General features: G+C 57.2%; 1 protein-coding gene across 3 annotated transcripts; it reads left to right on the top strand.

Moving 5' to 3' along the window:
- The first annotated feature begins 316 nt into the window (after positions 1–316).
- Positions 317–27,778, top strand: nrg3b (neuregulin 3b). Of its 3 annotated transcripts, XM_089014965.1 has the most exons (9): positions 317–1,811; positions 17,614–17,740; positions 21,443–21,516; positions 22,301–22,327; positions 23,064–23,166; positions 23,715–23,829; positions 24,940–25,040; positions 25,945–26,070; positions 26,929–27,329. In XM_089014965.1, the coding sequence occupies exons 1-9, from the start codon at positions 1,199–1,201 to the stop codon at positions 27,176–27,178; spliced, it is 1,536 nt and encodes a 511-aa protein (XP_088871091.1). In that variant the 5' UTR covers positions 317–1,198; the 3' UTR covers positions 27,179–27,329. The 3 variants fall into 3 exon arrangements, with proteins under 3 accessions (XP_088871091.1, XP_088871092.1, XP_088871090.1); XM_089014966.1 differs by lacking the exon at positions 23,715–23,829 and having other exon boundaries at positions 26,929–27,778; XM_089014964.1 differs by lacking the exon at positions 24,940–25,040 and having other exon boundaries at positions 26,929–27,775.
- The last annotated feature ends 111 nt before the right edge of the window (positions 27,779–27,889 follow it).

The raw sequence follows: 27,889 nt of genomic DNA on the forward strand, positions 1-27,889 counted from the left end.
CAACTTGGAACAGGAAGCCTCCAATGAATCCCCTTCAACAGCCATGGACGCTTGCCCTTGATTGCCCCACGTGGTGATTTCCACAGCATAAGTGCTCCCCCCAAAAAAACCGTGGTCTTTGGTCTTGGACGCTCAAGTTAAAGTGTGACTCCTGGTGGCTTGTTTGCGTTTGTGCGCCCGCCTCCCCCCTTCTCATTTTCTCCCTCCCTCCATCCTCCCCCTCCCTGGGGTGTGTCGATGCCTCTCCTCCCTTCACAGTGTGTGTGTGTGTGTGTGTGTGTGTGTGTGCGCGCCTCCCCCCTCCCTTCTTTCCGCCTCCCATCTGCATCCGCTGCAGAGCTTAGCCAACACGCATGTCGACGGCGCTCCGTCCGTCCTCCGTCGTCGTCTTTTTGCCCTCCTTTCTTTTTCCTCCTCTTTCCTTTTTTCCCGCCGCAAAGGAGATGCGACTTTTGGGATGTTGAGGACGCGCGGGGACGCATCCCTGGATTGAGACAGCCGTCTGTCCGTCAGCCGCCGCATCGGGGTCTTTTTTTGCCCCCCCCCCCCCCCCCCTTCTCGTTCCGCCGCTGGCCCGCTGTTGGAATGCGGCGGAGGTGAAGCGCTCGTCAGGGCGTCCGCCGATTCTCAGGCCGGCAGGGGGGAGAGCGCTGGCCGGGCGTTCGGACCCATCCGCCCCCCTCCCCCTCCCCCTCCGACGCAGCTGTCACTCCCGCAAAGCAAAAGTGCGATTGGCCGATCGCTCGGATGAGCAGCGGCAGCGTCCTGAGTGGATTATTCCTATTTTTATTTTGGGAAAAAAGGGGGAGGGGGAAGGGGGGTCCAAACTTGAACTTAGATGATCAAACTGGGGGGGGGGGGGGGTCGACGGCACTTTTCTTCTCTTCCAGCGACCGAGAGTGGATGTACAGCTCCGAATTGGGCCGTCTTGCTCTGGATCAATACGAAGCATCTCTGGATGTAGCGACGCTTCGTCCGAGACGCCCCCATCAGCCCCCCCCCCCCCTCCTTCTCACCGCTCATCTTGTGTGTCTTGTCGCATGTCCGCGTGTGTTTTTGTGGCCCGCTACGGGGGGAGGGGGGGTTCCGGTTAGTCTCGCCCATGTGAAGCGCGGCCCCGAGATGCGCACGTAGGCCAGGATGCGGCGCCCCCTTTGGTCCGGACCCGTTTGACACCGCGAAAGAGACGCAAAGCGGGATGAGCCTGCCGTCGGGCGCCCCGGCGGCCATGACGCTGGAGGAGCCGGGGGCGGAGCGGGCCTCCCCCCGGCCCCCCGGGCCCTTCCGCCGCGGCCCCTGCGCCGTCTGGCCCCGCCAGCAGACGTGGCTGTGCGCCGTCCCCCTCCTGATGGGCCTGGTGGGCCTGGGCCTCAGTCTCATGCTGCTCAAGTGGATCGTGGCGGGCTCGGTCCGGGACTACCTGCCCACCGACCTGGTGGATCCCAAAGGCGGGCCGGGCCAGGACCCCATCTTCCTCTCCGAGCCCAGCGCCGCCCCCGGGGGCCCGGACGTTTCCGTCCCCGCCCCCGGGGGGCCGGACGTTTCCCCCACCGCCGACGGGACGGCGCCGAGGACCGGATCCGGGCCGGGGGCCGACGGCGGGGCGCCGCACCTCCGCACCCGGCTGGCCACCCGCGCCCCCCAAGGCGGGAGGGACGCTTCCGGCCCGTCCGCGCCCGCCCCCACCCCGAGGATCGCCGCCAAGATGCAGACCGGCGCCGCCCCTCCGCCGGCGAGGCCCACGGCTCGCCGGCCCCGCGGCCGTCAAGGAAGGCCGCCCGCCACGCGACCGCAGCATCGCTTCCGAGCACGTGAGTCTCCGCTCTCCGCGCCGTCGCCCCATTAAGGGCCCCGAACCGGGCGGTGACCCGACGGGTCGCAGAGGACCGAAAGCGCGATGGCAAGTGGAGACCGACCGGAAGGATTCATTGCAATCCTATTTGCGTTTGTTGCCCCGTTGGCGCCCCGTTTGGTGCGCTTGATTTGACTGCGAGGTGCAGATTGGATGTGTGGGTTACCATAGCGATCTCCTCCTCTTTCCTTCCTTCATGTCTTCGCAATGTTTGTCAATGTGCCACGTGGTCTTTTCTTTGAAGGGGGGGGGGGGGCAGATCCACAAATATCTTAGATTGACGCCCCCCCACGCTGGGAGTTGATCTGTCGGGCTCCACAAACGGTGACCCCAATTGACCTTGGCTTTTGCTTCTAACTAAGCAAATGGGGGGGGGGGGGGGGGCGGGGGCACAATGCAAAATGGATCCCCCGCGACTCCAAAGTACTTTGGACGGAACTTGTTGAATGATTGATTTTAGCGCCGAATCGTTTGCCCTCGAAATGACCCTCGCGGTCGGCCATTTTGTTTTTTGATCGGCAAAAGAAAAAAAGTCCTTTCATCTTCGCCGTTGCTCAAAAGCGTAGCCGCCGCGTCGTCGTCTATTTGAAGGCCAGGCGCCGTGTTTCAAATGAAACGCTGCGCAAAGCGCGGCGGCGGCTAATTTGGACTTTTTCTTTTCAATCTCTCGTCTGCGCAGCCAATTGATTTGCTATTTTGTCAAGTTGTGGAAGAAAGCCAGCGAGCTAACGAGAAGCATCGTCGTCAACTCAAGCGAGCGCCTTAAAATGGAGGAAGTCAGCTGGTAAAAGCGGCGGCGGTCGTTCCACCTCGTCGGCGAGGCGTCGCCGCTTGACCGCGCCTGCAAATTGCGCTCCGTCCCGGCCAGGAATGGCATGCCGGTTGCGACCGGCGCCGATCGGATGGAGGCGAAGCTAACGCCGGCGCGCAGGAGCAACAAAATGACCTTTGCAAACGTCCGCCGGAACCCGGTCCGACAAGGATCGGGGTGCCCCCGCTTAGCTTTTATTTTGAAAAAACAGACACGCCAGCCCTTGGTTGCGGAGCGGGATTGCAAATTTCCCCACGATGAAAGGCTTTCTGATTCCGAGCGGAGACGTTTGACGTGGACGGGCGGCGATTCCAAAGTGGAATTCTCCCTGACTGACGGGCCGGAACCATTTTGTGCAAATCGATGCCCGCGGCCTTTCCGCGACGAGTGCCGCCCGTCCACTCCGCCAATGGGGGAGATCGGCGGCGATGAGCGGCAAAAAGACCTTCCGCTTGAGTTGAGTCAGGATGTCGGCCGAAGGGCCCCGCGACCCTCGTGACCCCGCGAGGACGCGTTGTTGAATTGTGATGGCGCTGCGGACGTTATGGTCCAGAAGGAAACACGTGGAGGGAAAAATGGGCCCGCCGGCTCTCCCTTTGAGGTTTCTGAGAGCTTTCATCATCCATCGATCGCTCCGCAAAAGCGCCGCTTGAAACGCTCGCCAGGCAGCGCGCAATCGTCCAAACGCTCTTGGGGGGGGGGGGGGCTTCTTTGTCCCAGTTTGGCTGGGCTTTGCATCTTTGGCCAATCTGCGGGGGCACTGCGGCACTTGATTGGCAGCGCCCCAAGCCAGAAACCCAATCTCAGTCCCTCTCGGCGACGACCTTGACGTTGACCTTTGCGAGTTGTCGTCCACGATTGCTTGGGGGGAGGGGGGGGCACCGCCTCCGGCCCTTTCACCCCCCCCCCCCCCCCGCTTACTTGACTGGCATCCGCCCGCACACAAACAAAATGGTTGCGCAAGTCGACGCCGCGGCCGGCAAATCACGGCACCGACGCGTGGACGACGGCCGTCGCGCCGCCCCTTGAAATATTCATGCGCAGAAAAGGCAAAGGAAGCATCCATCATTGATGGCGTGTCCCATTTGGAAAGTGCAGGAAATGTCCCGTGCGGGGGCGGGGCTAATGGCCACAGCACGCCGTCAGTCGTGCTCTCCGTTAGCCGCCGCGTTAGCCGTGCGCGGCTTGCTGTCGTTATGCCGCTGCCCGTTTTAAAATGTAACGTCAGACACAAGAAGAGCGTCGAAGAGAGTCGAGGGGCCGCGCTTCTTTCCGATGGCGTCGCGCAATTTCAGCGTCCGTCTCAAAGTGTGTCAGCGATGTGACAATGCTGACTACTTAACAGGAAGCGGAGCAAGTGGAAGCCCGATGGCGCTCTGGAGAGGCATTCTCTGCTCTAATCTTCTTAGTGTGGATTTACTTGCGGGCGGACCCCCGACCGGCCCCCCAGCCAGGCTGTCATAGATAATATGGCACATCTTGAGTCTTACCGGCGGCCCCCGAAGCCCACGTCGGATCAGATCGTGTGATCACGATGGATTTTGTTCTTGGTGATGACGTGGATTTGGCTTGTCGGGGGAGGGGGGGGGGGGGCAAGGGGTCTCCTATTTGCCGCTCCAGCTTCGAAATGTTCCACTTGGCCTGATAGAGAGCCAATGCATTTCCACCTGAAATATTCAAGCCCCTCCTGCATTAATCAGTGTTGCCCCCCCGGGTGCCGCTGACGCCCCCGTCCTCGGCTCGCTCACCTCAATGTGCTGCTGGGGAATGAGAGCAAACCGCCCTCTGCCCCCCCCCCTTCTCTGTAGTCAGCAGCTTGCGCCATCACTGCTGGTGTTGACTTGCTGCATATGATTAGCGATTCTCCAGCTCGCGCTTGGCCCGAGGCTTGCCGGTGGAATCTGCTCACCCCCATTTTCTCCTCCCCCCTCGCCATCTCGTGCGAAGGACACGTTTCTCTTCTTCACGCCGTCCCTCCCACTCGTTGATTGACGCCTTCCCTCCCACAAGGTGCGAGCGGAGCTTCATTAGCTTGTTTGCTCGACGTCACCTATACGCGGGGGGGAGGCGCCATTATTGTCGCTTGAGTTGACCGGCCGTGTATGCAAATTGGCGGCCGAGATGGCGCCGTGAAGGACAACGGTAATTGCATCTGTGAAGAGTAGGGGGGGGCAAACAGAGCCACGACCTGATTTTTGTGAAGAAAAGTCATTCTTGCATTTCATGTTCAGCGGTTTTGTGCCCTACTTGGATCACGGGGGGGCATCATATGATTATTTATCTGTTGCCATCTCAAATAAAAAAAACATTGGGCCCACTATTACCATGTGGATGACATTATGGGATGTATAAAATGTCATCCAACCTTGAGCCGAATCGGTCAAAGTGAACTCAATTACCGATAGACAAAAAATGCCCAGAGGGGGTCTGGCGGAAAAAAGGGTTTGCCCCCCGTGTCAGATGACTTTGGCCTTCCTTCGCAATGGAGATGACTTTTTTTGAGTGTTTCAAAACAAAAAAAAATGTGGAGTGACGCAAGATGACGGGGGAGGGGGCTCTCTCGTCACCCCAGACGCCCGCCAAGACCCAAAGGGGTCGGGGGGGGGGGGGCAATCACACAATCTGTCCTGTTGGAAAGGCGGCGAATGACGGGAGGCCCATCGCCGCGTCCAATCGCAGGCGGTCACTCCCGAGCGGGCGAGTGAGCTTTGAACTTGTCATTTGCTGTCTGCGACGTGATTTGATTGGACGCCGCGCTGCTCCTACTGATGTCTCCATTAAAAGCGCGTCTCCATTTTCATCAGACGATCGACCGCTGGTCGCTTGTCAGCGCCGGTTAGCCTCAGCTAGCCAGGAAGGAAAGAGAGACGGCGCCACGAGAGAAAAATGTCCCCCCGTTTTGGCAGCGCCGACGGGATGATCAAATCTGCCGAGCGACGGGGAAGGAAGCGGGGAATTAGTGATGATGCCGCGCCGAAAGCGCCACCGGGCTCTGACCTTTGCAAAGGCGCTCGCTAACGGCGCGCTCAAGCAGAGAGGCTGGCTAGGCTACGCTAGCACTTTTTCAACCTCGCTATTCATCAGCTTCGACCTTTCCTCCCAAAACTCACTCCCGCTTGTGGTTTAGCTACGCCGCCCGCGAGCTAAACCAAATTTTGACGCCAACTTGTGTGAAAAAAAAAAAAAAAAAACATCATCAAGCTCATTTGTCACTTTGTAGCGCGCATTAGCTCCATGCTAATGGTACCTTAATAGCGCAATTTGTTTCTTGGTTGCTGATTTTTTCATCGTTTGCCACATTAATGATTCCCCCAAAATAAATTTGGGGGCTGACTGATCGCCCTTCGTGCCGCCGTGCCCGTGATAGATGGCGAGCATCGCTGACTGTGACTAAATGAAGGTGGGGGGGACGCACGCAATCGATCAAAGCGCCGCCCGCAATTTCTTTGGCTGAAAAAAGAGCGACGGCGCCGCGGCAGGGCGGCGAGTCGCCATCCCTCAGTCGCCAAAAAGCCCGAAAAAGAGAATCGTGTCGTTTGAAGCCGAGCGACGCGACGACGGGTCAAAGCCGTCGCGGACAAAGTGAAGAAGTGAGATGACGGCGGCTCATGTCAGACCTTTCCAATCGAGAGCCGAGCAAACCTTTGGCGGCCATTTTGGCTCCTCCCATACGCACGCCACTTCACGGAAGTTGGAAAATTCTTGTTTTTAATTCCACAGCTGGACTTTTTCCTTCTTATTGGCTTGTTGTGAGGCAGGTGCGAACGCCGCGCGGTCGGCAAACGGCGTCTTGGCGTTTTCCATCACCTTCACTGGCTTTGAGGGGATCGACCGCTTTTGTCTTTTGGCCAGCTTGTCTCTTTCAAAGGCCGTCTGTCAATTCTATTCAAGCAGCTGTTCCATCTCCATCCCCGTGTTCGATCGGCACCAAAGAGTCGTCTCGGCAACCTGTCGAGCATGTCGCCGGGTACCAAATGGAACCCGGCGCCGCTAGAGATGGAATCAAGCCGAGACGCCGACGTTGCCGCGCGAAACCACCTTGAAAGCCGTGATCTGTCGAAGCGGCTCGTCGACGTGGCGATACCGAGACCGCTTCGCCCGCTCGGCCCTTTGAAATGATTGACATTCCTTGTTAGCGTTTGACTGATGACCTAGCTTAGCGTTGGCGCCGGCGTCATTCCTGTGAGGCGCGCTCAACAGTCGGATGAATGTCGGATTTAATGGGCCGCTTCCTAATCGCATGATATTAGCATCACGTGACGCCTCTTTGGCTTTGGTGGCTAAGCGGGAGATGTTTTTTTTAATCTGGCGAGGAGCCGCCTTCGGAACACCCAAAGCCCCGATGACAAAAGTCAGTCTTGCGGCCAATCGAGCGGCTCTGGTCCGGGTTCTTTTTTTTCAGCCTTCAGAAGAAAGGCTAATGAAAGCGCAGCACCCGCGCGGCGACCATTCTTTGTGGTCTCGCGGAGCGTGACGGCGCGCCGGTCGGGTCGGGTGGAACGCCATCAACTTGTTCCGCGCATCCCCTCCTTTGCTCGCCTTTGACCTTTCATTCGCGACGGACGACGGCGGCTCATCTCCCCGTCCGCCACTTGAAATGCGTCACGCTGGCCGCCGCGGCCGGCGGTGACGTGGCGCGACGCGGCGGCTTTAAGGTTCTGCCGCCGCGCAAAAGCTCCGCTCGAGGGAAGTGCGGTTGGCTATTGCCCTGCAACTGAGATGCCATCTAGTGGTGCTTGGTGCTATGACAACTTCATTTCGGGTCCTTTTTTTGTCCCTTTTCAAGTGGACACGGGACAATAAATGCCAGTTGTCTTTTGGTGGTTCTCAGATTTGTTCTTTTTTATTAAATCATGAGAGAGTTGAGAGTTGCCCATGCAGGGTCCGGCATTCAAGGCGCGTGTGTGTGTGTGTGTGTGTGTGTGTGTGTGTGTGTTTGTGCGCTGGTTTTCCTGATCTGGCTTAATCTCCGTGCAACAGATGCCGAGCTTTGGCTCAAAATGGTCGCTGCGCCCCCTGCAAACGCTCCGAGATTAATGATTGGGAATGATACTAGATTATGTGCAGGGTGCAGTGCCCCCCCCCCCTTCAGCCTCCACAAAACGCTTACAATTTCAAGTCAATCTCCCGCTCCGTGTTCAAGGCCTTGCACGTCGCTTCTGCATTCAGCTAACGTGGCTTCATTCTGCGCCGTTTGGGAAACGCTCGACGTGGGGGGGGGGCTCCACCTTGAACTCGAGACAACGTCCGGACGGTCACATTTGCAACAGGTGACTGTTGACACCATTTTTGTCCAGTCCAATGGCGCGCCGCCATTTTGTTTTTTGGGGATTCCGAAGCCGTCGTCAAACCAAAGCACGCGTCGTCATGTCAATCGTAGTAGCAAAGCGAAACGCAAAATTAGCATCGGGTCAGCGACGTACTGAACGGGGCCTGAGGGGGGCGCCGGGGGGGTCACGGGCAAAGGACAAAAGAAACGATGCGGGCTCATCCCGATGGCGCCGTCGGAATGTCGCGGAGCAAAAGCGCCGGCGTGACTTAGCGAGCGTTTGGCTAGCGTCCTCCCACGTTTTGGCTACGTGACTCACGGGCAACGTGACGTAACGCCCGCGTCGCGGAGGCCGGCCCGTCCGCACGCGCCGGACGCCCTCGGCGTTACATTTGCCGGTTTTGTTTTTGAATGAAGCGCGGACATGAGTGCTTTTCAATGTTGTCACGTTAATCGTTTGATGCGGAATAATCCGCAAGCGGCGGCCGCAGAGACGAAGAATAAAACGGACAAAAACCAGGGACAATTCCCAGCGCCCGCCAGAAAAAGCCAAACGGCCTCCACGAAGCAAAGTTGGATGACGGCGAGCGTTTGCGGGCCGCCGGAGGGAAGCTTTGATGTAATCCCCCTTTTCAAAAGATGGGTTGTCCTTTTTTCCACATCTTTCGAAGCTCGTCAAAATTTGCGGCGCACGCGGAATGGAATCGTCGGCGTTTCCTGCTTTGCTTTGCTCCACCGCGCCTTCCGTCAAAGCCGCGGCGGGACGCTGGCGGAATTGCGAGCTGTTCCCCGCCGCCTGGGCCTGACGAAGGCTTATCCTCCGGCGCTTTCCATCTCGCGGCTGGCAAAATCCTTCATTTGCGGCCAATGACCTCTCGCGAGGCGAACGCCGGCGTTGGCCTGACATTTTGGGCGGCGTGTTACACAAGAAAGTTTCCCGCTGGCCAAAATGCCAAGCCAGAAAACGAAGCCGCCTGCGTTGGGGGAGGGGACAAGCCACCCGGGGAGCCTCCCATCCTGGCTTTGGCACATCGTTGTCAAGAAAAGGGCGCGCGAAAGCCCACTGGACCCTCCGCACCCTGCCCACCGCCTTTTCCAGCCACTCCCCGATCCACGCGCACCAAATCCAGCAGACATTTCATCACCCGTTGCCATCAACTGGGACATTTGCCATTTGGTTTTCAGCCCCCTCGGCAAACGACACGGGACCGCTTCCAAAACTAATGACGGAGCGGTGCCGGATTTTGGGTTTCCCTTTGACGCTCGCTGAGCGAGTCAAACGTCGCGGGCCGTTTCATTGGCAAGCCCGCGCGGGTTTTCTTGGCAAAGCGCCGTTTGGCGCCCGCGCGGTGATAAAACGGCATCTGACGCATTTTTCCGCCGCTGACGTCACCCGCGCGCAGCTCCAAAAGCCAAAATGGGCGACGAGGACGCTAAAGCCGATTAGCCAGCGATCAAACAATTGAGATCTTGCCGAGTCTTGACGGGAAGTCGTTTTTGTCCGGTTCGATTCAAGCAAAATCATTTGGATCAAAGCCAGCGGATTTTTTGGATTGTGCGTCGTCACTAGGCCGCCATCAACGACGCCATGCTAACGGACGGCGCCGACGCTTTCATTTCATTTGATCCGCCTCATCTGGGTTTCATGAAGCGCTCGTACACCGCCAGCATCGCGTGCTACTTTTCAAATCCGCAGCGGCGGTCTTCCGGCGCTCTGTTGCCATGGTTACCATGTGTGGGAACACTGCTTCGATCTGACCAAAGTAAAACGTGTCAAGAAAAAAAAACACGTCAAGGTGGATGTAGCACACGCCCCCCCGCACGTCTCTGCAACGATGCAAACGAAAACAAGTGGGGGTGTTTTGTCGCATCTAATTAGAAAATTCCCCGTCATAAGGTAGAGCCACGAGGGGGCTTATTGTGCCGGTCCCAAGCCCGGATAAATGCAGAGGGTTGTGTCAGGAAGGGCGTCCGACGTAAAAAAAACAAATATGCGAATCAAAGCTCTGAATCCCAAACCGGATCGGTCCAGGCCCGGGTTAACAACGGCCGCCATCGCTACTGTTGACCTTCAGGGTGCCGGTGGAAAAGGGGAGGAGGGAGGGGTGCCCGGATGGAACGCCGAGAGTATCCCACTAAGCCAGGCGGGAGGTTCATGGATGTGGTCAAAGAGGACATGAAGGTAGCTGGTGTGAGAGAAGAGGATGCACAAAACCGGCATAGATGGAGGCCATTGATTCGCCCAAAGGAAAAGAAGAAGAGAAGATTTGCGAGTGTGTGAATGCCACTCACTCAAAGTTGAGCTTTGCCGGCAAGCCAAATCTAAAAGCCAGGAAATAGAAAACAAACACAGTCCGACGGATAAATGTTAGCGCGACGCGGCTAACGCCACGTCGGTCGGCGGCGCCCCCAAAAGTCCATCGCGCCGCCTTGCCGTCTGACAGAAGCCGATAAGACCAGGCGGCGCCGGCGCTTGATTCTGGGCCGCCTGCCGAGCTGCCGTCATCCCCGCCTCCCTCCCTCCCCCCTCCCTCCCCGTCCTCCCCCAAACGACTTCCAGGACCGCTTGGCAGCTTGTCATTTGCCGCAATTACACGGCAAAAGCGGCGCTTGTTTCCCGTAAGCCCCGTCGCCAGCGGATAAACACTTTGCGATGAGCACAAGCACGATGATGATGATGATGATCCGCGGCCACGCGGCGCCATTTACCTCGCTCGCCGCCACACCGGCTAAACAGGAAGTGGCCTGTCCCGCCAAAATACGTGGCCAGGAAATAACGCGGCACTTGAAGAAACTTGTGAAATACTGTCAAAATTCAACTGACGACCAACTGGTGCGGATTCAGGATAACCTGGCATTAGTCTGTCGTTGCGGCAGAGAAGGCCTCGCAGGCCCTGACGGCCCGCCCTCGGTATGTTAGCGTTAGTCAGCTTCTTTGTCGAGGCCGTTTTTTGGTTTGACATGTAGAAAAGGTGAAATATGACCGTGTAAAAGTGGACTTTTTGAGAAAGAGAGCGGCGCTTCCTTGCTGTCGCGCACCTGTCAAAATGCGTCAATCATACGAAGGCCAAAGCCTCTGAGGACGCCCAATAAAACGTCTTCCGGAACAAACAAACAAGCCCAAAAAAGGCGTTTTGATGTGCATTCCGGCTTTTGTCGGATGTGCTGTTTACCGTTGCGCTCTCCCCGGTGTCGTGTTGGCACAGATTCGGCGGTATGCCCCCCCCCCCCCCCCCCGTCAGCCGAGGCCACGTTGGGGAAGACGCAAAAGCAAACATTTCCTTCAGCGTCGCTCGTTTGAAGGAGAAGGCGCTCGCCCATCGGGACCGCCTTCTTGCCATGGCGCACGAGTGCCAGGATGTCCCGACTTGACTGCGAGCCTTTCGACCCCCCCTCGTCCCCCCTCAATGCAAATGAGCCGCCGCCATTTCAGAAGCGTGCGCGTCTGTTAGCATCGGAGGAACCTTGACGTGAGCAGATGTCAAAACAAACTTCCTTCGGCCATCGCTGCATTTGGAAGATGACATTTTTCAAGTTTGGTTCGAGTCCCCCCCCTCGCACGGCATTTGCGGAGGAGCGGCCATAAACGCTTGTCATGTTGATTTGGCGTCAAACGTGCACGCTTGAAGCTCCCCGTTGCAAGTCGCCCATTTATTGGACTTTGTCTTCTTGTTCTTATTTGGTCATGACGCCCAGAGCCGAAAAAGGGGGGGCGGGTGGGGGGGCCCAATCTGGGCCCTTGGTTCAGGCTCCCAAAAGGAAGCGACCACATTGCCGGCTGGTCGCATGAAGGGAGAAGAAAAGCAGCCTTAACTGCCCCCCCCCCTCATCGCCGCCGCACTTTGTTAAACGAACGGGCGGACGGGTGCGAGATGAGGCCCCGGAAGACGAATGTCAGCTTTGCTGCGGCAAATAATCATCGTCCATCACCAGTCCAGCCGGTGAGGATCTGCGCCGTCCGGCGCCGTTGGAAAAGAAGCGGCCGCCAGAAGAGCACCGGGGGCGGGAACCTCGCCTTCCATTTTGTGGCGCTGCTCATTCGGGACCTCGGCGATTGCGCAAAACCTTTCGGGCGATGCCAATTGTGCGTCGTCGTTGCGGCGCTGACAAATGTTTGCTCACTCGCTACGATGGGCTCCAAATGGCCGGCGACTGCCAAAAGGGGCCACGATGAGATCCCTGGCAGAGTTTTTGACACCCCCCCCCCCCAGCTAAACGCTCACTAGCTGGTGACACACGTGCGCTCCAAACTCAGCAATTATTCATTGCCCTACTTTCTTTCTTTCTTTCTTTTGGGGGGGGGGTGTTCATATTAGCTGCGAGTCGATAATTCCATCAGCTGTCTTCAAGGCGAATAAACATGGCCGCTCCTGCCTCCCCCCCACATTCATGTGCTTGACAATACGAATCGTCTGCGGGACGTCACGGATCCTTCCTTCATCCTCATTTTTGGTCCCCCCACCTTTTTTTCACTGGGCCAACTTGTCCTAATTGATTTACGCTCACAAGATTTATTATGTTTGCCAACAGCGCCGGGCGCATTCATTACGGGCCCAATTAGCATCCCAGGCGGCATTGATTTGGAGGTTTTTTGGGGGTTTTTGTTTTGTGTGTGTGTGTGTGGGGGGGGTAAGGCGGCAAACTCTTTCCTTCTCCGCGTCGCGTTTGGACTCAACAGGCCTCAAAAGTTGACGGGTGGTCAACGACCTTCTGCGCTTCGCTAGCTCAGACATTTTGCGTTCGACGCTCAACCTCGCGATTGCTAAAAGCAAAATGGAGACTCTTGGGGGGTAAGGGCGGCGGTGGGGGGTGTTGACCCTGGCGCAAGTGGCCCCACGCGATTCTTTGACAATCAATAGAAAGAAGGTTGCCCGGAATTAGCCACGTGCTAATCGCTAATTGCCGCCTTTCTTTATCCATGAAGACGCGCGCGCACGCCCAAATAATCATCGTAAAAATCAAGCATCAGTGGCGGCGGAATGAAAGCCCAGAGTAAATACTTTGAAGTAGCAAACAATCATTTGCATGAGGGACGGCGCTCGATGGGATAATTTTGTTTACGCTTGGCGCGGCGGACGACGAGCCTCTTGCTTATGCGCCCCCTCGGCGCCCCCCTTGTGGAATCGGAGGCGGGGCCATCGCGCTCATTCGAAGCAAATGCGCAAAAACATCTCCAAAATAGTGTCGCAAAGGTTGGCGGGGGTCGCTCAGCGGCGCGCTTCAAGGCTCCTGTCGTTTGTCTTTTCCTTTTCTTGCTCCGCCACCTTCCCAAAGAGACCTTTCCGGACCTTTGCCCCCCCCCCCCTCCAATCCAAGCACTCTTGTCCATCAAAGGTCGCCTCTTGGCCGCTAACGTGACACACCGAGAGGCCCTCTGACAGCCGCCAGATTGACTCCGTCAGCCATGACACGCGGAGGGGGCGGCCATGTTTCACAGCTGATGGCAAATGAAGCGCTTTTGCCTTGTTTGCTCGTTTGTCTTGCGGAAAATATCAACACAATAATTAGCGCCCCCTGTCTTTTTTCATCAAGCGATGCTCTCTGATTGGCCGAGGCGTCGCGACGCGGCTCCGCCCGTGGAATGAATATTCATGAGCAACTAAATAGGGAAGCGCCGAAAGCTTTTGGCGTGGCGCGCAGCCGCCCCCCCCTTCGTGTCCTTGCGACTCGATGGCGGCTCATTGGCCGTCGTTTGGAGTGTGACAGATTAGCCCGGAATGACGGCGGAGGCCGCAAACTCCACGTAAGCGACATTCGCCTTGATGCAAGCAGGCTCTCGGCCCGCGTTGGCCGCCGGTCGGGCGCCGTTGTTGGACTCGCTATTCTATATTAGCTAACATAAAGCGCAAAGTCATTGGATCATAAAAGGCCATTTAGGGCGACAAATGTTTGTTTTTCATCGCGCGGCGCCCGCCGGATGCCGCGCCTCGTTAAAGTGTCATTTCAGCCAAATGAAGGCGCCGGACGGACGGACGGACGCATGGACGGATGGGACTTTGACAAGTTTTCTGCCGCCGTTTGTCTCATCAAGCGCTCGGGCTAATTGGAGGGAGGAAAGTAAATCAAAAGCGCATTTGTTGTTTTGGTCGGAAGGCTCTCCGATGGCAACGGGGGAAATGTGCTAGCTAGCGCAGGCGCACAAAAGGAGTGCAAATGGTTAATCGGCGAGATGCCACTTGGATGACTTCCTCCGCGTCGTTGGTCATGTCACGCTTTCATGAGGGCGGGGGCAGCAACAAAGCGGAGAAAGTCCTTTGTGACGACGTGAGCAAAGAAGGCTGTTAGCCCGCGAGGAGCGCCAAACGTCCACTTGTCCTGTTTCCCCGACAAAAAGCTTCTCCCGAGAGGATACGCGTGGCGCTAATCTGCTCGTCCGCCCGTCATCAACATCCTCCGACTTGCAACTGCAAAAGTAATCCCGCCCCCCCGCCGTCGACCAAATGACCAAAATGTTGCTTTTAGGGTCAGGGTCCAACGGCGGCTTTAATCGTGGAGGGAGATGGAAACGTTGTCGGAGGGGAGCTCAACGGTTGGCTTTGTGACCTATTTTCCTGGCCGCCGCCCCCGAACGTCCCCGCGGCCGCCATCTGCAACCGACGACCGCTGAGCTTGGCAGCTTGACGGCAACCCGCCGACTCAAACTTTGGATGTTTGCACGCACTCGCGCTCGTTCCAAGAAAAAGCGGCTAAGCCGTCGCCTGAGTCATTCAGGACCCCCCGGGACCCTCCCCCCCCCAAAAAAAAAAAACAAAATGCTTTGACAAAATGTCTTTTGAAATGACGGCACCTGGTCAACAAATGTGTGGTGAAGGATTTGATCCGAGATGCAAGATAGCAGCATGATGTTAGCAAGACAAAAAAGCAGCGATTTAATGAGCATAGCCTGGCCGCCGCCTTCTCTTTTCGACGGCTCTTTTGGGAACCCGACAAACAACAAAGTCAAAACTGGCCCCCCCCCCCCTCCACGCGCGTCCCCGTGGAAAGGTTAATCCAGGGCGCTTGCTGTGTACTTTTTAAAAAAACCATCTCGTCTCCCACGCAGGTTGAACGAGGCGGCGGACGGGCGCCAAACAGCTCATCATTTGGGACGTGGGAGGAAGGCCGGCGCCGTCGCCAGATTGGTCCACGGCACCAAAAAGCCGACATTTCATTGGATGCCGTTTGACGTCTTCCAAATAACGCGTCTCTGATCGTCCCCGATCGCCTGCGAGCGTCGTGTTTCCCAGCGGCCCTGAACGCAGCATTGATCCGCCGCGTGTTTATTTTGAGCGGAGGGCCGTCAATTATTTGCGAGACCACTCGCGACGCTGCATTCCGCTTGTCGGCGCGCGTGCGCATGTGTGTGTTGCCTAGCAACATGGCGGGCAGGGCGCGCCGTGCTGTTTGAAATGGCTGCATCGCCGCCGCCCCTCCCCCGCCTTTGCTTTGGATGCCTTGGAAATGATGCCGTTCACACCTTGTGAGACATTCGGATGTCAAATGGGCGGCCATTTTCTGGTGGCATTTTGACAATGGCGAATGGTGACATTCTGGGGGGGGGGGTCTATTCTTTTTGCAAAACAACGGCATTTTGCGATGCCCAACGCCACCATTTTTTTGAAACGGGCGCTGGCCAAATTGAAAGGAGACTCAAGTGGGCGTGGACCTTGCAGTCTGTCACCCTCGAGGGCGGGACGCCGCGTGAGTAGGCGGACAAATTGCCGTGTGCCGCTCGGCTGCCCCCCCCCCCCTCGCTCGGCATCAAAATAACAAGCGCGTGCCAGCCGAGGACATCAAAGCGGGAGCCCCTCATGGAGCTGCAAGGAAGAATTGGCCTCTAATGATGCCCCCTTGTTCCATTTCTTGGTGGCCATATTGGCTTGACCGTCAGACCCTCCCCCCCCCCCAAAAATGTCCCCACATCAAAATTGCTCTTTCTGAGTCCTCTTGCTAACGCAGTCGCCAAAAGGCAAAATATTCCCAACAAAGCAGCTTGTTCCTTCTCACAGTTGGCGTGTGTGCGCTATGCCCCCCCCCCCCGGACCCTCACCCCGTGTGCCCAGAAACCTTCCAAGCGGAGTGGACAGACAAGCTCAGTGAGCGGCAGCCCGCAGATGCGCGAGCCGCCGCTGCGCTCTTGCATCTTAAAAAGCGGCGCCACCTGCTCGCCGTCCATCACGACCCGCGTGGTGGCGCCTGCGAATGCTAATCAAGCGCGCCGACAGGAAGTCGCTCGGATGTTGCCGGAGACGCGGACGGAAAAGAAGACGTTTTTCCCCACAATTTCCACTTGGGAGAGACGGGGCGGGCGTTTATCTGGGATCTGCTCGTCATGTCTCGGCATGAATAAGCAGCGGCGGCGGCGGCGGCACGCTAACGTTTTCTTACTTGATAAAAGGCCAACGCGTCCAAAATGGACAAGCGTCATTTCTCAGCAGCGTCTCTCGCCCGTCGGATGTTCGTTTTTTATCATTTGCTTCTTCCTTTCGTGAAACGTGTCTTTTTGGCTGGATCTCTCTCTTTGAAATGTGGACACGCGTGCATTGTGTCTTTTCTTCGCGCGAGTCTTGCTCGAACGATTGACGCGTTTGATCGAGTTCAAGGCTGCCCCTCCCCCATCCGTGGCTGAACACGCCCCCTTAAAAGTGGACGCCGGCCCGGCAGACGCGTGACGACCGGCAGGAGTGGCAACGTTTTGACAGACCGTCGAAAAGATGACGTGGGCCGACAGTCCTGAATTTATTTGGGTTTGGGTTTTTTTTTTCTTCGATAAAGTGCTGGTCAGACCCCTGGCAATGTTTTTCTCTTCCACGAGGGGGCAGCGTTTGTCCCTGTAAGCGCTTTGTTCCAGCTTCGGCTGTCGTCCCAGCGCAATCTCAACCAACGTGGATGGATTTCATTGTATCTTGGACAGCCGTCCTCATTTCAGGCTCAGATAACTGCAGAGCCATATAACTTAGGAATGAACTTGTTTTTTTTTCTGATGAAAGAAGTCGGTCGAAGGTTTCTGATGCTGCATTGAATGTCGATGTCGTCTTAGGGCTCAATCTTGCGTGGGTCCTGCAATTGGAGTGGCGATGACAAAAACCCTGGCAACATTTTTGCACATTGTCTGAGTTAAAATCTTTTGCAAGCTGATTGTAGCAGCAGGCGTCAAGGTTTTCTTGTCTTCTTTTAATGCCACAGAAAGAAAAAAGCATCTCCCTTGTTGCGCGCCTCTTCAAAGTGCTGACTTGACACCAAAAGGGGCTCTTTTTGCCGTCTCTTTTTTTGCCATCGCTAATGCGCTCACCGCTACTGAGATAAAAGCTAAGAGGGACTGCAAACGCCAGCGCCGTCATTGGCGGCGCCCGGCACGCTTCCGCCGCACGGGAGGAGCCATCCCATGTGGCCCGAGTGGCGTCTTTTGGAATAGAAAAAGCTTTTCAAAGTCATCCGCTGGCTTTTGCTGCAATTGGATTTGGACTCTCCATCTTTGGCCACGTTTGCCGTCTTTGCGGGCCGGCGTCACGCCGCTCGATCTCGTTTGCGGCGCGGAAGCGTGACGTGACGAGGGAAAGTAGCAGGCTAGCTAGCCCGTCCGCCGCCGTGTTTTCTGGCGCCACGGAGACGCATGGCAAAATGAGGCGTCATCGCGCGAACGAAGGCGTCGCCGCCGTCCCGACTTTGCTAACGTGCTCCTTTTGTTGTTGTTCCCCCCAGCGACGGCGCCCGGCCCCCCCTCGGAGGTTTTCAAGCCCTGCGTCCAAGACAAGGACTTGGCCTTTTGCCTCAACGAGGGCGAGTGCTCCATCATCCGAACGGTGGCGGGGGTCCATCGCCAGTGCAGGTGAGCGCCCGCCGCCTTCTCAAATGGGGGATCGCAGACGCCGAGGCCGCATTAGCCAATGTAGCGCGGCGGCGACGCCCTCGTTTCCCGATGCGGAAAAAGGCCAACGACAGCCGCTTTATGAAAATGACGCCAGTTTGTTTTACGGCCGCCCGCGCGGGCTTTTTAATGGGCCGCACGACCGGCGCCGGAAACGGTGACGGATTTGGATTTTAACGGCGGCTTGTAAAGCGTGATGGATGAGCGCTCGCGCGAGATGCGCTCGGGCAGCGGCCGTGTCGTGACCTCCTCGGGCTTTTTGGGCGATTGAGCGTTTGGCGCGGACGACCTTGGCCGGGCTGACGCGCCAAGTTGACTCGCCGCCTTCGCAAGCCATTCTGATTGCCTTTTTTCTTTCTGTGATTCTCGGCGGCTCTCCGGGGGCCAAAATTGGCCCTCCGGCCGTAGGTTGCGCAACCGAGGTGTCTCTCGCTCTTCGCTTTCACGTTTCCTCGGCCCAGATGACGCAAAGCCGCCGCAAAGTCCGTTTCCAAAGAAAACGTTTGCCGTTTCCTCCCGAAAGCCGCCAGTTGCTCTGACTTTGATGCAAATGTCTGCTTTTGACATCAAAACGGTCTGGAAACAAAGTTGGCGTCCGCCGTTCCGATCAGAGACAATTGATCAGCGGCCCACCGACATCAAATGCGCGTCCACGTTGGCCCGGGGAGGAATTGTCGCCGCGGCAACCATGCGGGAGCTCGCCGTTTCGACAAAAGCAACTGTGAGTTGCGGCGATTGGTCGCCGGTGAACCGACTCCCTTTGATGCTTGACAAAGTGGAGGAAATAATTGGCCGATCCGCTTTCGGACGGCGGCCCCGCCCTCCTCCCTCTTCATCGATCCGACGCGCTCCCGGCGCTCGCCGGCCAACCGCTTCCTGAATGTGTCCCGCATGGACACATTTGCATGGAAACTTGCTTGGCCCAAAGGCGCGCTGACGTCACGCCGCGTCTTTTATTGGATCACATTCAAATGAAGATCGATTGCTTTATTTTGTTTGAGGGGGGGGGGGGTGATATTTCGCTCCTTGAAAGGACGTCGGCGGCAATCTTTCCTAATGTGCCGCAACGAGCCAAATGCGTCAACGTCGCACTTGCTAAACCTCAAATCACCCAAAAAGTTGCTTCAAATGACAAGTTGCCCCACTAGAAAGAAAGAAAGAAAGAAAGAAAGAAAGAATGAAAGATGGCTTTGCATTTTCAATGTGCTCGTTTTGCCCAACGATGCTCACGTGGCACAAATGCTTTCATCTTTCAAAAAGGACCTTTGGAATCTTCCCGTTGGAAGCTTAAAAGAAAAGAAAAGAGCTCATTATTGATTGAAATGTTTGGCCGATCAACCCCAAAATATATTCCGGAAGTTGGGGTTGTCGGCTGGGGTGGGGGGCAGCGTGAGCCCGAGGAAGGAAGATTCCAGTCGCCTGACAAGGAGTCTTTCAAGTTTGCAGGTTTGAAGTGCTAAGGAGATGCAAATGTATGCAAATGAGGGATGAGCCCCCCCCCCCCCCCTCGGCGCCCAAGAGATCTTTGGCAAAAAGAGCAATTTTGCCCAAATGGGGGAGGGGGCCAGACAAAAAAAAGGGAAGCCTCGACATCACCTGCCCCCCCCCCCCCTCGGTTTATTGGGCGCACTCCCTCTTTTTATGCGGCGGATCTTCGGCAATGTTGCCATGGCGACGGGCCTCAGCAAAAATCACAAGGTCCCGATTGATTGGGATTTGTTCAACATTTGTCACGCTTCCTTTCGGGCACTTTGATCACGTCGTGACACACCAGATGACTTTTCAGTCCAAATGCGGGGGTGGGGGGGGCGCCTTTGAGGCCTTGGCTCGGATGAAGCTTTGATCCATTTGCTCAAGTGCGGTTTGGACCTCGGCCGATCGATACGTTGACTGACTCCACGTTTCCCAAGCGCGCCCGACACGGCTGGAGGCGGGAACCCAAAGTGGACGCGCTTTCTGCCGCTCGGCCTAATTGGGGAATGGATCTCCTTCATCTCCCGTCGGATGTCCTCACGCGGGCCCGCGTCCATTCGGCGGGAAAAAAACGGCGAGCGGCTAGCCGCCGCCATCCATCGCGTCGCTCCGTCCTCGGCGCGCCGGGCCTCAATGGCCGACCGGCGAGCCGACTCACAAGTTGAACAAAAAGAAAAAGCTGAGCCACGCTAAAAAAATGGGCCCGCGAGTAAATATAGATCTCACCTTGCACTCAGACAATCCATTTGGCTGATGGAATGTTTTGTTTTGTTTTGTTTTGTTTTGTTTTGTTTTCCCGCTCGCTCGCTTGCTCGCTTGCGCAATTATCATCCAGACTGAAAGTATGTCTGCTCCGCTGCCCGCTTCGTCATTCCTCGTTGACGTTTTCGGCAATCCAAGTCGGTCGGCCGCGTTTCGGAGGTCGCAAACAAAATGGAGGACCAGACGTACGTCAAGATCCGCCCAAAACAAACCAGATCATCGCAACGCACATTTTGTCAATAACACAAAAGCAAATGCGCGTACGCCAACAACGGTCGGCCGGCGCTTGCCGGCTAAATAATTGAACGCACGTGCGGCACCGGACGTGCGACCCCCGAATGTTTTTTGCGTGTAACGCGCCAGCGAGCGGCGACAAAAGACCTTGACGTGGCGCGTCGGTACTCGTGTCGCCGGTGAATTATTTAGGTCAGCGGGGGGCTCCTGACCCCATCACGGTTGACAAGGGGGGGGGGGAGGAGTGTTGTCATCCTCGGCAATAGTAGCGGGGGGGAAGTACGAGGGAGCGGCGCCGAACGCCATGACAAACGAGCAGGATCGGGATCAAAAGCAAGATGGCCGCCAAATCCAAGATGGTGGCCCCCAAACTTGTCGTTTGCTTTCCATTGAAACGAGGTAAAAGACGAGGTTTCCTCTTCAAAGCAAATGTGCCTTGTTCGCTGTTGTGCAGCAGTCGTTTAAAAGAGGAAAAAAGAACTGGAATACAGACCCCCTGCCCCCCCCCCCCCTGCTTTCAAACAGCACCTGTTGGAGCACCGCAGCCATCGTCGTTATTTGAATGTCGGGTTTTTTTGTCCAGCTGGCCGCCGGCGTCCCCCCGGGAGCCGTTTGAGTATTGCGGCCGGCGTCACTTTTGCACGAGTCCATGAAAAAAAAGGCAAAAGGTCACACGGGTCAACGTGTCGAACCCGAGGTGGCGCCAAATGAGGCGCTACTTCAAGCGCTCGTGTTTGCGAGGGCGCCGCTCGCCCGCACCATTAAATGGAGCAATTGCCGCCATCCGTCAGGAGCGAAGCGCGTGTGCAGTCTTCAAGGAGAAATGAGAACAATTACATCTTTTATGAGAACCCCCCCCCACCGCCACCGTAAAGGAGCAGAGATAAAATGGTGATTAATTCTTAAATATCACTTGCTCGTTTATGGAGCGCGTCTGGAAAACAAAATGAAAGTGGACCTGCTCAAATCACAATTGCAAGAGTGGGCGGGCTCCTCGCGTGTCCGCCATTTGACCTCCGTCTGACCTCCCTTGAAAGGTTTGCTAGTCCGTTCCGCGGCGTGACCGATTGGCGCCTTGGCGATCCTCGTTCTCGTGGCGACGGTTGGACCGAAGCGTCAAGTCGCTCGCTTCCTTTCTTTGGTTCTTCTTCTTTGTCGGTTTTGTTGATTGTTGTTGTTTTGTGCGTCCCGCAGGTGCAAGGAAGGCTACCACGGGCTTCGCTGCGACCAGTTTGTCCCCAAGACGGACGCCATCTTGTCCGACCCAAGTAGGTCCTCCTTTTGTCCTCATCTGCAAACAAATGCAATAAAATGCAATCGCTTGATGTTTTTGATTGGCTGGAAATTGTCGCAGAAATTGTCCATATTGCAACCCCAATTTTGTTATTTTTATTTATTTATTTATTTATTTATTTATTTATTTATTTATTTTTTTTTGGGGGGGGGGGGGTTCTGCGAGATGGGCCGCTCCACCATTTTTGGTCCTAATCCGAACAGATGGGCTTATTGCCCATCAAGCAAAACAGAAACTGCCCCCCCCCCCTCCCATTGCAAAAAGTGGAAGACAAGCAAAAGTGAGGCTTTTCTAGCAACTTGGCCTCAAGACGCCATTTCCACACGTCTGTTTAAAGTCAAAGTGTGTGTGCGCGTGTGCATAAAATAGTGCATGTCCGGGAAGTATCTCGTCCAGTATTTTCTGCTCTATAAGGCGCACCTTCCAACAAATGACATCTTGAAAAAGGTTTCCATCCATAAGGCGCACCGTATTATGAGGTGCGTGGTCAGCTTTTGAAAAAAAAAATGTTGTCTTTTGGGTGCGCCTTATATATATATAAGTGCAGGAAAGACGGACGGTATTTGGAAGCGACACGGGAACAATTAGCGTCATACCGCTAGCCCAAATCAAGGTGAGAAAAGGAGAAGAAAACAAAAGCAAGAGAAGGGCCCCGAATGGTGTCTTTCATCTTGCAACTGCTCGACTGGACCGCAAATTTGCCGTCTGACTTTTCTCTTTCTCTTTCTCCCCACCCCCCCCCCTCCCTCCCCCGACAGCGGATGAACTCGGGATCGAGTTTATGGGTAAGGCCGCTCGCCATTTCTCGCTTTGTCAATACCGGTGAAAGACGCGGCGTCACCCTGGAAAAATGAAGGCCGGCCAGTTGCCGTGGAAACGCGGCGGCGGGGAACGAGGCGCACGTTGCCGCTCGGTCGCCGAAACACGCCGCCGCTCGCGCGTGCCGCAGCGAAGTTGGCCTTTGGGATGCAAAATGGGGAGCGTTCTGGACCGGATGAATCGGAGTCAAGGAGGCGAGGCGCGCTCCACAACGGCTCGATGCGTGATCGTGGGAAGAGGTGGTGACCAGGATGCAAAGGGCCCGAAAAAATGTTCTCCGCCACCGTCAGCCGTCGCGGCCCGCTGACTTGATGCGGACGTTTGCTCACGTGGCGCTCCCGAGGGCGCTCGGCTGACGGGGAAGGCGTAAAGTGCGACTCCGCCGCGCCCGCGAGACGGAGACCGCGGGAAGCACTCCGACCGGCTTGACAACAACGCGAGCAGACGAGCGAAGATGCGGAAGGACCCCCGCGGGACCCTCGACGGTCCGAAGGCGGCGTCCGGGCTGCGCTTTGAATGCCGCCGGGACGCCCGCGTCTCGCCTCGTCCCGACGCGTTCTTGTTTTTGGGCTCGTCGGGCTCGCTCGAAGGCACCCGTCGCCTGCCGTCCGTCAACGGGCGCCGCCTTCTCATTGGGTGACGGAAGGACGCGTGAGATCTGATTGCGCTTTGTCGCCCCTCCCCCCTTTTTCTTGTGCGCAGAGAGCGGCGCCGCCTACCGGAGGCGAGCGTTGTCCATCTTGGGCGTGGCCTCGGGGGTGTGTCTCCTGGCCGCGGCGTGCGCGGCTCTCTACCGCCGCGACAGGTAAGCGCCCGTTGAACGCTGGCCGCGAGAAAGGGATTGGGCGGAAAAAAAGATGGGCCGTCGATGCCAAAGTGAGCGGGCGACAAAGACAAAAGGAATTAACGGCGCTGTGGAAAAGAAGCGCTTTCAAATTGTCTTTGTTGAATGTGTCTTGGAAATCACAACGGGCTCTCCGTCTGTCTCATTTGCCGCCGCCGTCGCCTCGACGTGCGCAGACGCAGCTCAGCTCGCTCATCTTTTTTTGGGGGGCGTGTCCGCCATTTTGCGCGTGAATGGCCGCGCTCCTGTTTTCACGGCCGTTTGTCGTTGGGCTGCAACGCCGTCGCCGTACCTTCCGTCCTCGTTTCTTTTCAAGAGGAACTATTCGCGGCAAATCAACATTTCATCCAAAAGTTTGAAGGACGTCAAAGGATGAATGGCCCACTTTGACGCCGGCTCGCACTTTCCCTGCAGCGTATCGACTCGGAGAGTGAGCCGTTGCGTGGAGGTCGGAGGTCACTGCCCCCCCCCTCCCCCGTACTTATTTTGGCGTCCATTTTCTTTGGCAGGAGACGGCGGCAAAAACTGCAGGCCCATTTGTCAGAAGGCGGCAGCTTGAGGAACGGCGCTCTCAAGGCTCCCGCGTTCAAGTCCGCCCGCGGGACAAAGTTGGCCCTCCGCAAGGCGAGTACGAGCGGTCGCCGCCGACCACTTTTGTCTCTTTTTCACTTTTGCCGTCGAGCACAAAAATGAAATGGCCCCTCCCGGGACGTTGCGCAATATGACTGGGCGGAGACTCCAACTCGTGCCGATTTCAGCCCAGAACGGCACCCGAGAATCAAGTGTCGCGTGGATGGCATTTGTCTGCCTGCCATCTTGGCGGTATTCAGCGCATTTGAAGAATGCTTGCAAATGCCCGAACAAAACACGGCACGGGGACATTTTCAAGAGCAGTCCTGGGTGGGCGCCCGATATGACAGCCCGTCCCACCCCCCCTCGCCTAAATGAGCCATCTTCCGCACGCGGCGGCGTGATGACGCAAGGCCCGCAGCCGCCGCCGATTGAAGGATCCTAACGGGGGCCATCGAGGAGGCCTTTTGATCAGGCAGCCTGTCGCGTCCTTGCGGCGTCCCCTCGCCTTGTCGAGAGCCAGAAAAGATGGCCGCAAAGCGCCTTGGCAAAGGGGAGAGGCGTTCGTTCGTTCGTTCGTTCGTTCGTTCGTTCGTTCGTTCGTTCGTTCGTTCGTTCGTTCGTTCGTTCGTTCGTTCGTTCGTTCGTTCGTTCGTTCGTTCGTTCGTTCGTTCGTTCGCTCGCTCGCTCGTTCGTTCGTTCGTTCGTTCGTTCGTTCGTTCGTTCGTTCGTTCGTTCGCTCGCTCGCTCGCTCGTTCGTTCGTTCGTTCGTTCGTTCGTTCGTTCCTGTTCGTTCGTTCGTTCGTTCGTTCGTTCGTTCGTTCGTTCGTTCGTTCGTTCGTCCGTCCGTCCGTTCTCGTTCGTTCGTTCGTTCGTTCGTTCGTTCGTTCGTTCGTTCGTTCGTTCGTTCGTTCGTTCGTTCGTTCGTTCGTTCGCTCGCTCGTTCGTTCGTTCGTTCGTTCGCCACTAAAAATGGAGCCCAGATGAGCCTTCATTGCATCACTGGTGCTCAAGGGCGCCCTCTACGCTTCGGTGGCGGAATTGAATTTCGATGAGCGCTTGTTTGTTTTTAACTCCTCGATGACTGCTTGAATAGTGGACGGGGGGGTGGAAACAAAACACCTCAACCGCGCGTCCATTGATGACTTTGCGTCTCCGTTGCAGGGCGGCGGCACCCGGATGCCGGTGGCGCCCGCCGTGGGCGGAGCCCGGACGCCGGCGGCGCCCACCGTGGGCGGAGCGCGCTCCAAAGGGAAACGCTTCAGGTAAAAAATGGCCGCGCGTCACTCACATCTGCAAAACGTCGCATGAAAAGCTCGGACACTTTGCGACATCGCCGCTCGCTCGCCGCCGGCAAATGGCTGACGGGAAATGTCTGCTTTGCACTTGATGGATCGCCGTCGCCCCGATTAAATCTTCCGCGCGATGGCATGCTAATAAGACAAGACGGCGCATCGAACGGCGCGCGTTAATGCCAAAGTCGGCCCGACGGGAGCGGCTTTCAAGCGAGCGCGTGCCGCACGGGTGCCGCCTCGCTGACGGACCACAAATGTCCCGCGGCGCGAGACGAAGCTTCGCCCGTGCGGCGCCGACACTCAATCATTTGTTTTTGCTTGTCCGAGTCGGACGGAACCGAGCCCGATGGACGCTTTGGCCACATTGACCCGAGACGTACGCCAAATACGGAGGCTGTCGCGACGAGCCGCCGCCGCGCTCGCCGTCCTTCCGACCGCGTCGTTCTTCCCGAGCTGCGTTGGTTGGGATGCGTCCACCATTTTGTGCGCTGCCGCTGATTAGGAGTCACGCTCGGTCTGGCGAAATGCTCTGATCAATGTGTGCCTCGATCAATCGCTTCAAAAGGCGTGACGCGTCGCTCTCTCTCTCTCTCGCTCTCTCGATGTAACACTTCCTGGATGGATGCGTAAACCGCGACGGCGCCCGCCAGTCGATGGCGGGCGCCGCCGCGCGCGGCCCCGACATTTCAAAGTCGTCATTGAATGATGACGACGAGTCCGATTCGATCGGCCGCCGCATTTTCTCGGTTAAAAAGGCGTCAAACGGCCTCGCGCCAGATGAGTCGCGGCGGCGAGGAGGGCGCACGGGGACGCGCCCATTTTCTTTGTTGTCTTTGATTGCTAACGTTGCTAACGGGCCTTCCGCTCGTCGCAGGAGCACCTCGCTCTCGCCGAGTCCGGCGCGGAGACGCCAAGACGCCCATCGCTTCAGGCCGCCGTCCGCCCGCGCCTACGAGCGCCTGCGGGAGGAGGAGCCGGCCCACGTGGAGGCCTTTGGCGGGTAAGGCTCCGCCTCTCTGTTGCGTTTTTTGGCCACGTCGCTCGCCGTCAGCCTGGTTGGCCGCCCGTCATTCCAAGAGAACGCCGTCTGCCCACAAAGTCTTGATCGTGTGACCTCTTGTCAACATCATTTTTTTCCACCTTCCGTTGGGCTTCTGACTTTCCGCCTCCAAATTGAAAGCAAAACGAGCCCCTCCCCCCTCGTATCGCCGTCGCACGTTTGAAGGTCGAGCAGCGAGTTAATGAAGCAGCATCAGCGAGCGGCGGCGGCGGCGGGTTGAAGTGACCTCTTTGGGGAGCCGGCGGCAAAAGCGGCGCTCTTGCGAGCCCCGCCCGAACCTCCCTTCTTTGCAGTTGTCATGGTGACGTGGTCGGAAAAGCGAGGGGAAGCGCCCCCCGCCCCCCTTCTGTTTTTTTCCCGAGCGTTGTCGCTTTTCTTATCCGCCATGAAAAGATATTTGGCCGCCGTTGAGGACGCGACTGAGGGCGCTATTTTTAGCTGCCTTGTCATCTGCCGGATTTTCCTCCAGCGTGCGCGCGCGCGCGAATCCACTCGGGAACTCCTTCAATCATCCCAACTTGGTTATGCTACAAACAGTCTCTGAAGGCCGCCAATAACGGCGCTCGATCGGGGGGGCTCAGTCGCCACCCGTGTTTTTGCGCTTCGGTCGACTAAAGAGTCTCGGGGGCCTCGTCAACGTTGACAAAAGCCACTTTGTATTTTCTGGCATTCGGAAGAAGGAAAAAAACTGCACTTTGGTTTTGTCGCCGCCACGTTTGCCGAGGCGGCGTCGAGGTCACCTCGCCGTCGCTCAGAACTGCCCCCCCGATTGCCGTGCTCTCTCTCTCCCTCCCCAAGGTGCGACGCGAGCGACGCCCTCCCGGGCGGGACCCCCCCCCGACCCGAGACCAAAGGACGGAGGCAGGCGCCCGCCGCTCACCCCCGCGACGGAAGCCGCCTCCCTCCGCCCTCGCCGCGCGCCCGTTCGGTGCCCATCATCCCGTCGCTGCAGGCGGGCGACGCCGCGGACACGAGCGAGCGGCGGCGCGTCCCCGCCGGCGTCCCTCGGCCCCCCCCCCCCTCGGACGCCGTCCTCCTCAGCCATTGAAGCCGATGTGCCGCGCCGCCCGAGCGGGCAAAGGCGGCGCCGGACCGTCGCCATCTTCGGCTTCAAGACGGCGGGCCGAGGCGGCGGAGGTGACGGAAATTCCGGTTGAGCCGACGGATTTGCACCCTTTCCGTTGTCGGCGCCCCCGCCTGGGCCGACTTCATCCGCGGATCGCAAAGGACCGTCGGGGAGTGAAATCGGGACCCCAAACGAGCACAAGTTGTGAATAATGTCATTGGGAACTCAAATAGGAAAAAAAGGACCTTTGACCTTTGACCTGGAAACCCACCTGCTGTGTCTATGTTGTTTCTCTCTTGTCAAGAAATGATTCCCCATCTGTCATCTGGTATGTGGCACACGCGGACGGACGGACGGACGGACGGATATATATTTGACATCCAATTGTGAGAAAATAAAGAGCAAGATAAGAATGTGGAGCCATTTTGGACCTCAAGTCCTTTTGCAGCCGCAAGGTGCAACCTGACCCCCCCACTGCCCCCCCCCCCCCCATGTGCCCTCTCTTTCATTTCAAGTCGGCTCCACGCTCATTTTTCTCCAACCTTGCGAACAAATGCCGCATCACTCTGCAATGTGTGTGTGTGTGTGTGTGTGTGTGTGTGTGTGTGTGTGACATGACGTTCACCCCCCCCCCCAAGCCAAGTGTGTTGGATTTGGTCCCAACAAAGCAGGTCGCCGCCGACTCTCATGCCA

This window comes from Hippocampus bargibanti, linkage group LG15 (assembly GCF_051943395.1).
Source record: "Hippocampus bargibanti isolate YZ-2025 linkage group LG15, ASM5194339v1, whole genome shotgun sequence".
Classification (NCBI taxonomy): domain Eukaryota; kingdom Metazoa; phylum Chordata; class Actinopteri; order Syngnathiformes; family Syngnathidae; genus Hippocampus; species Hippocampus bargibanti.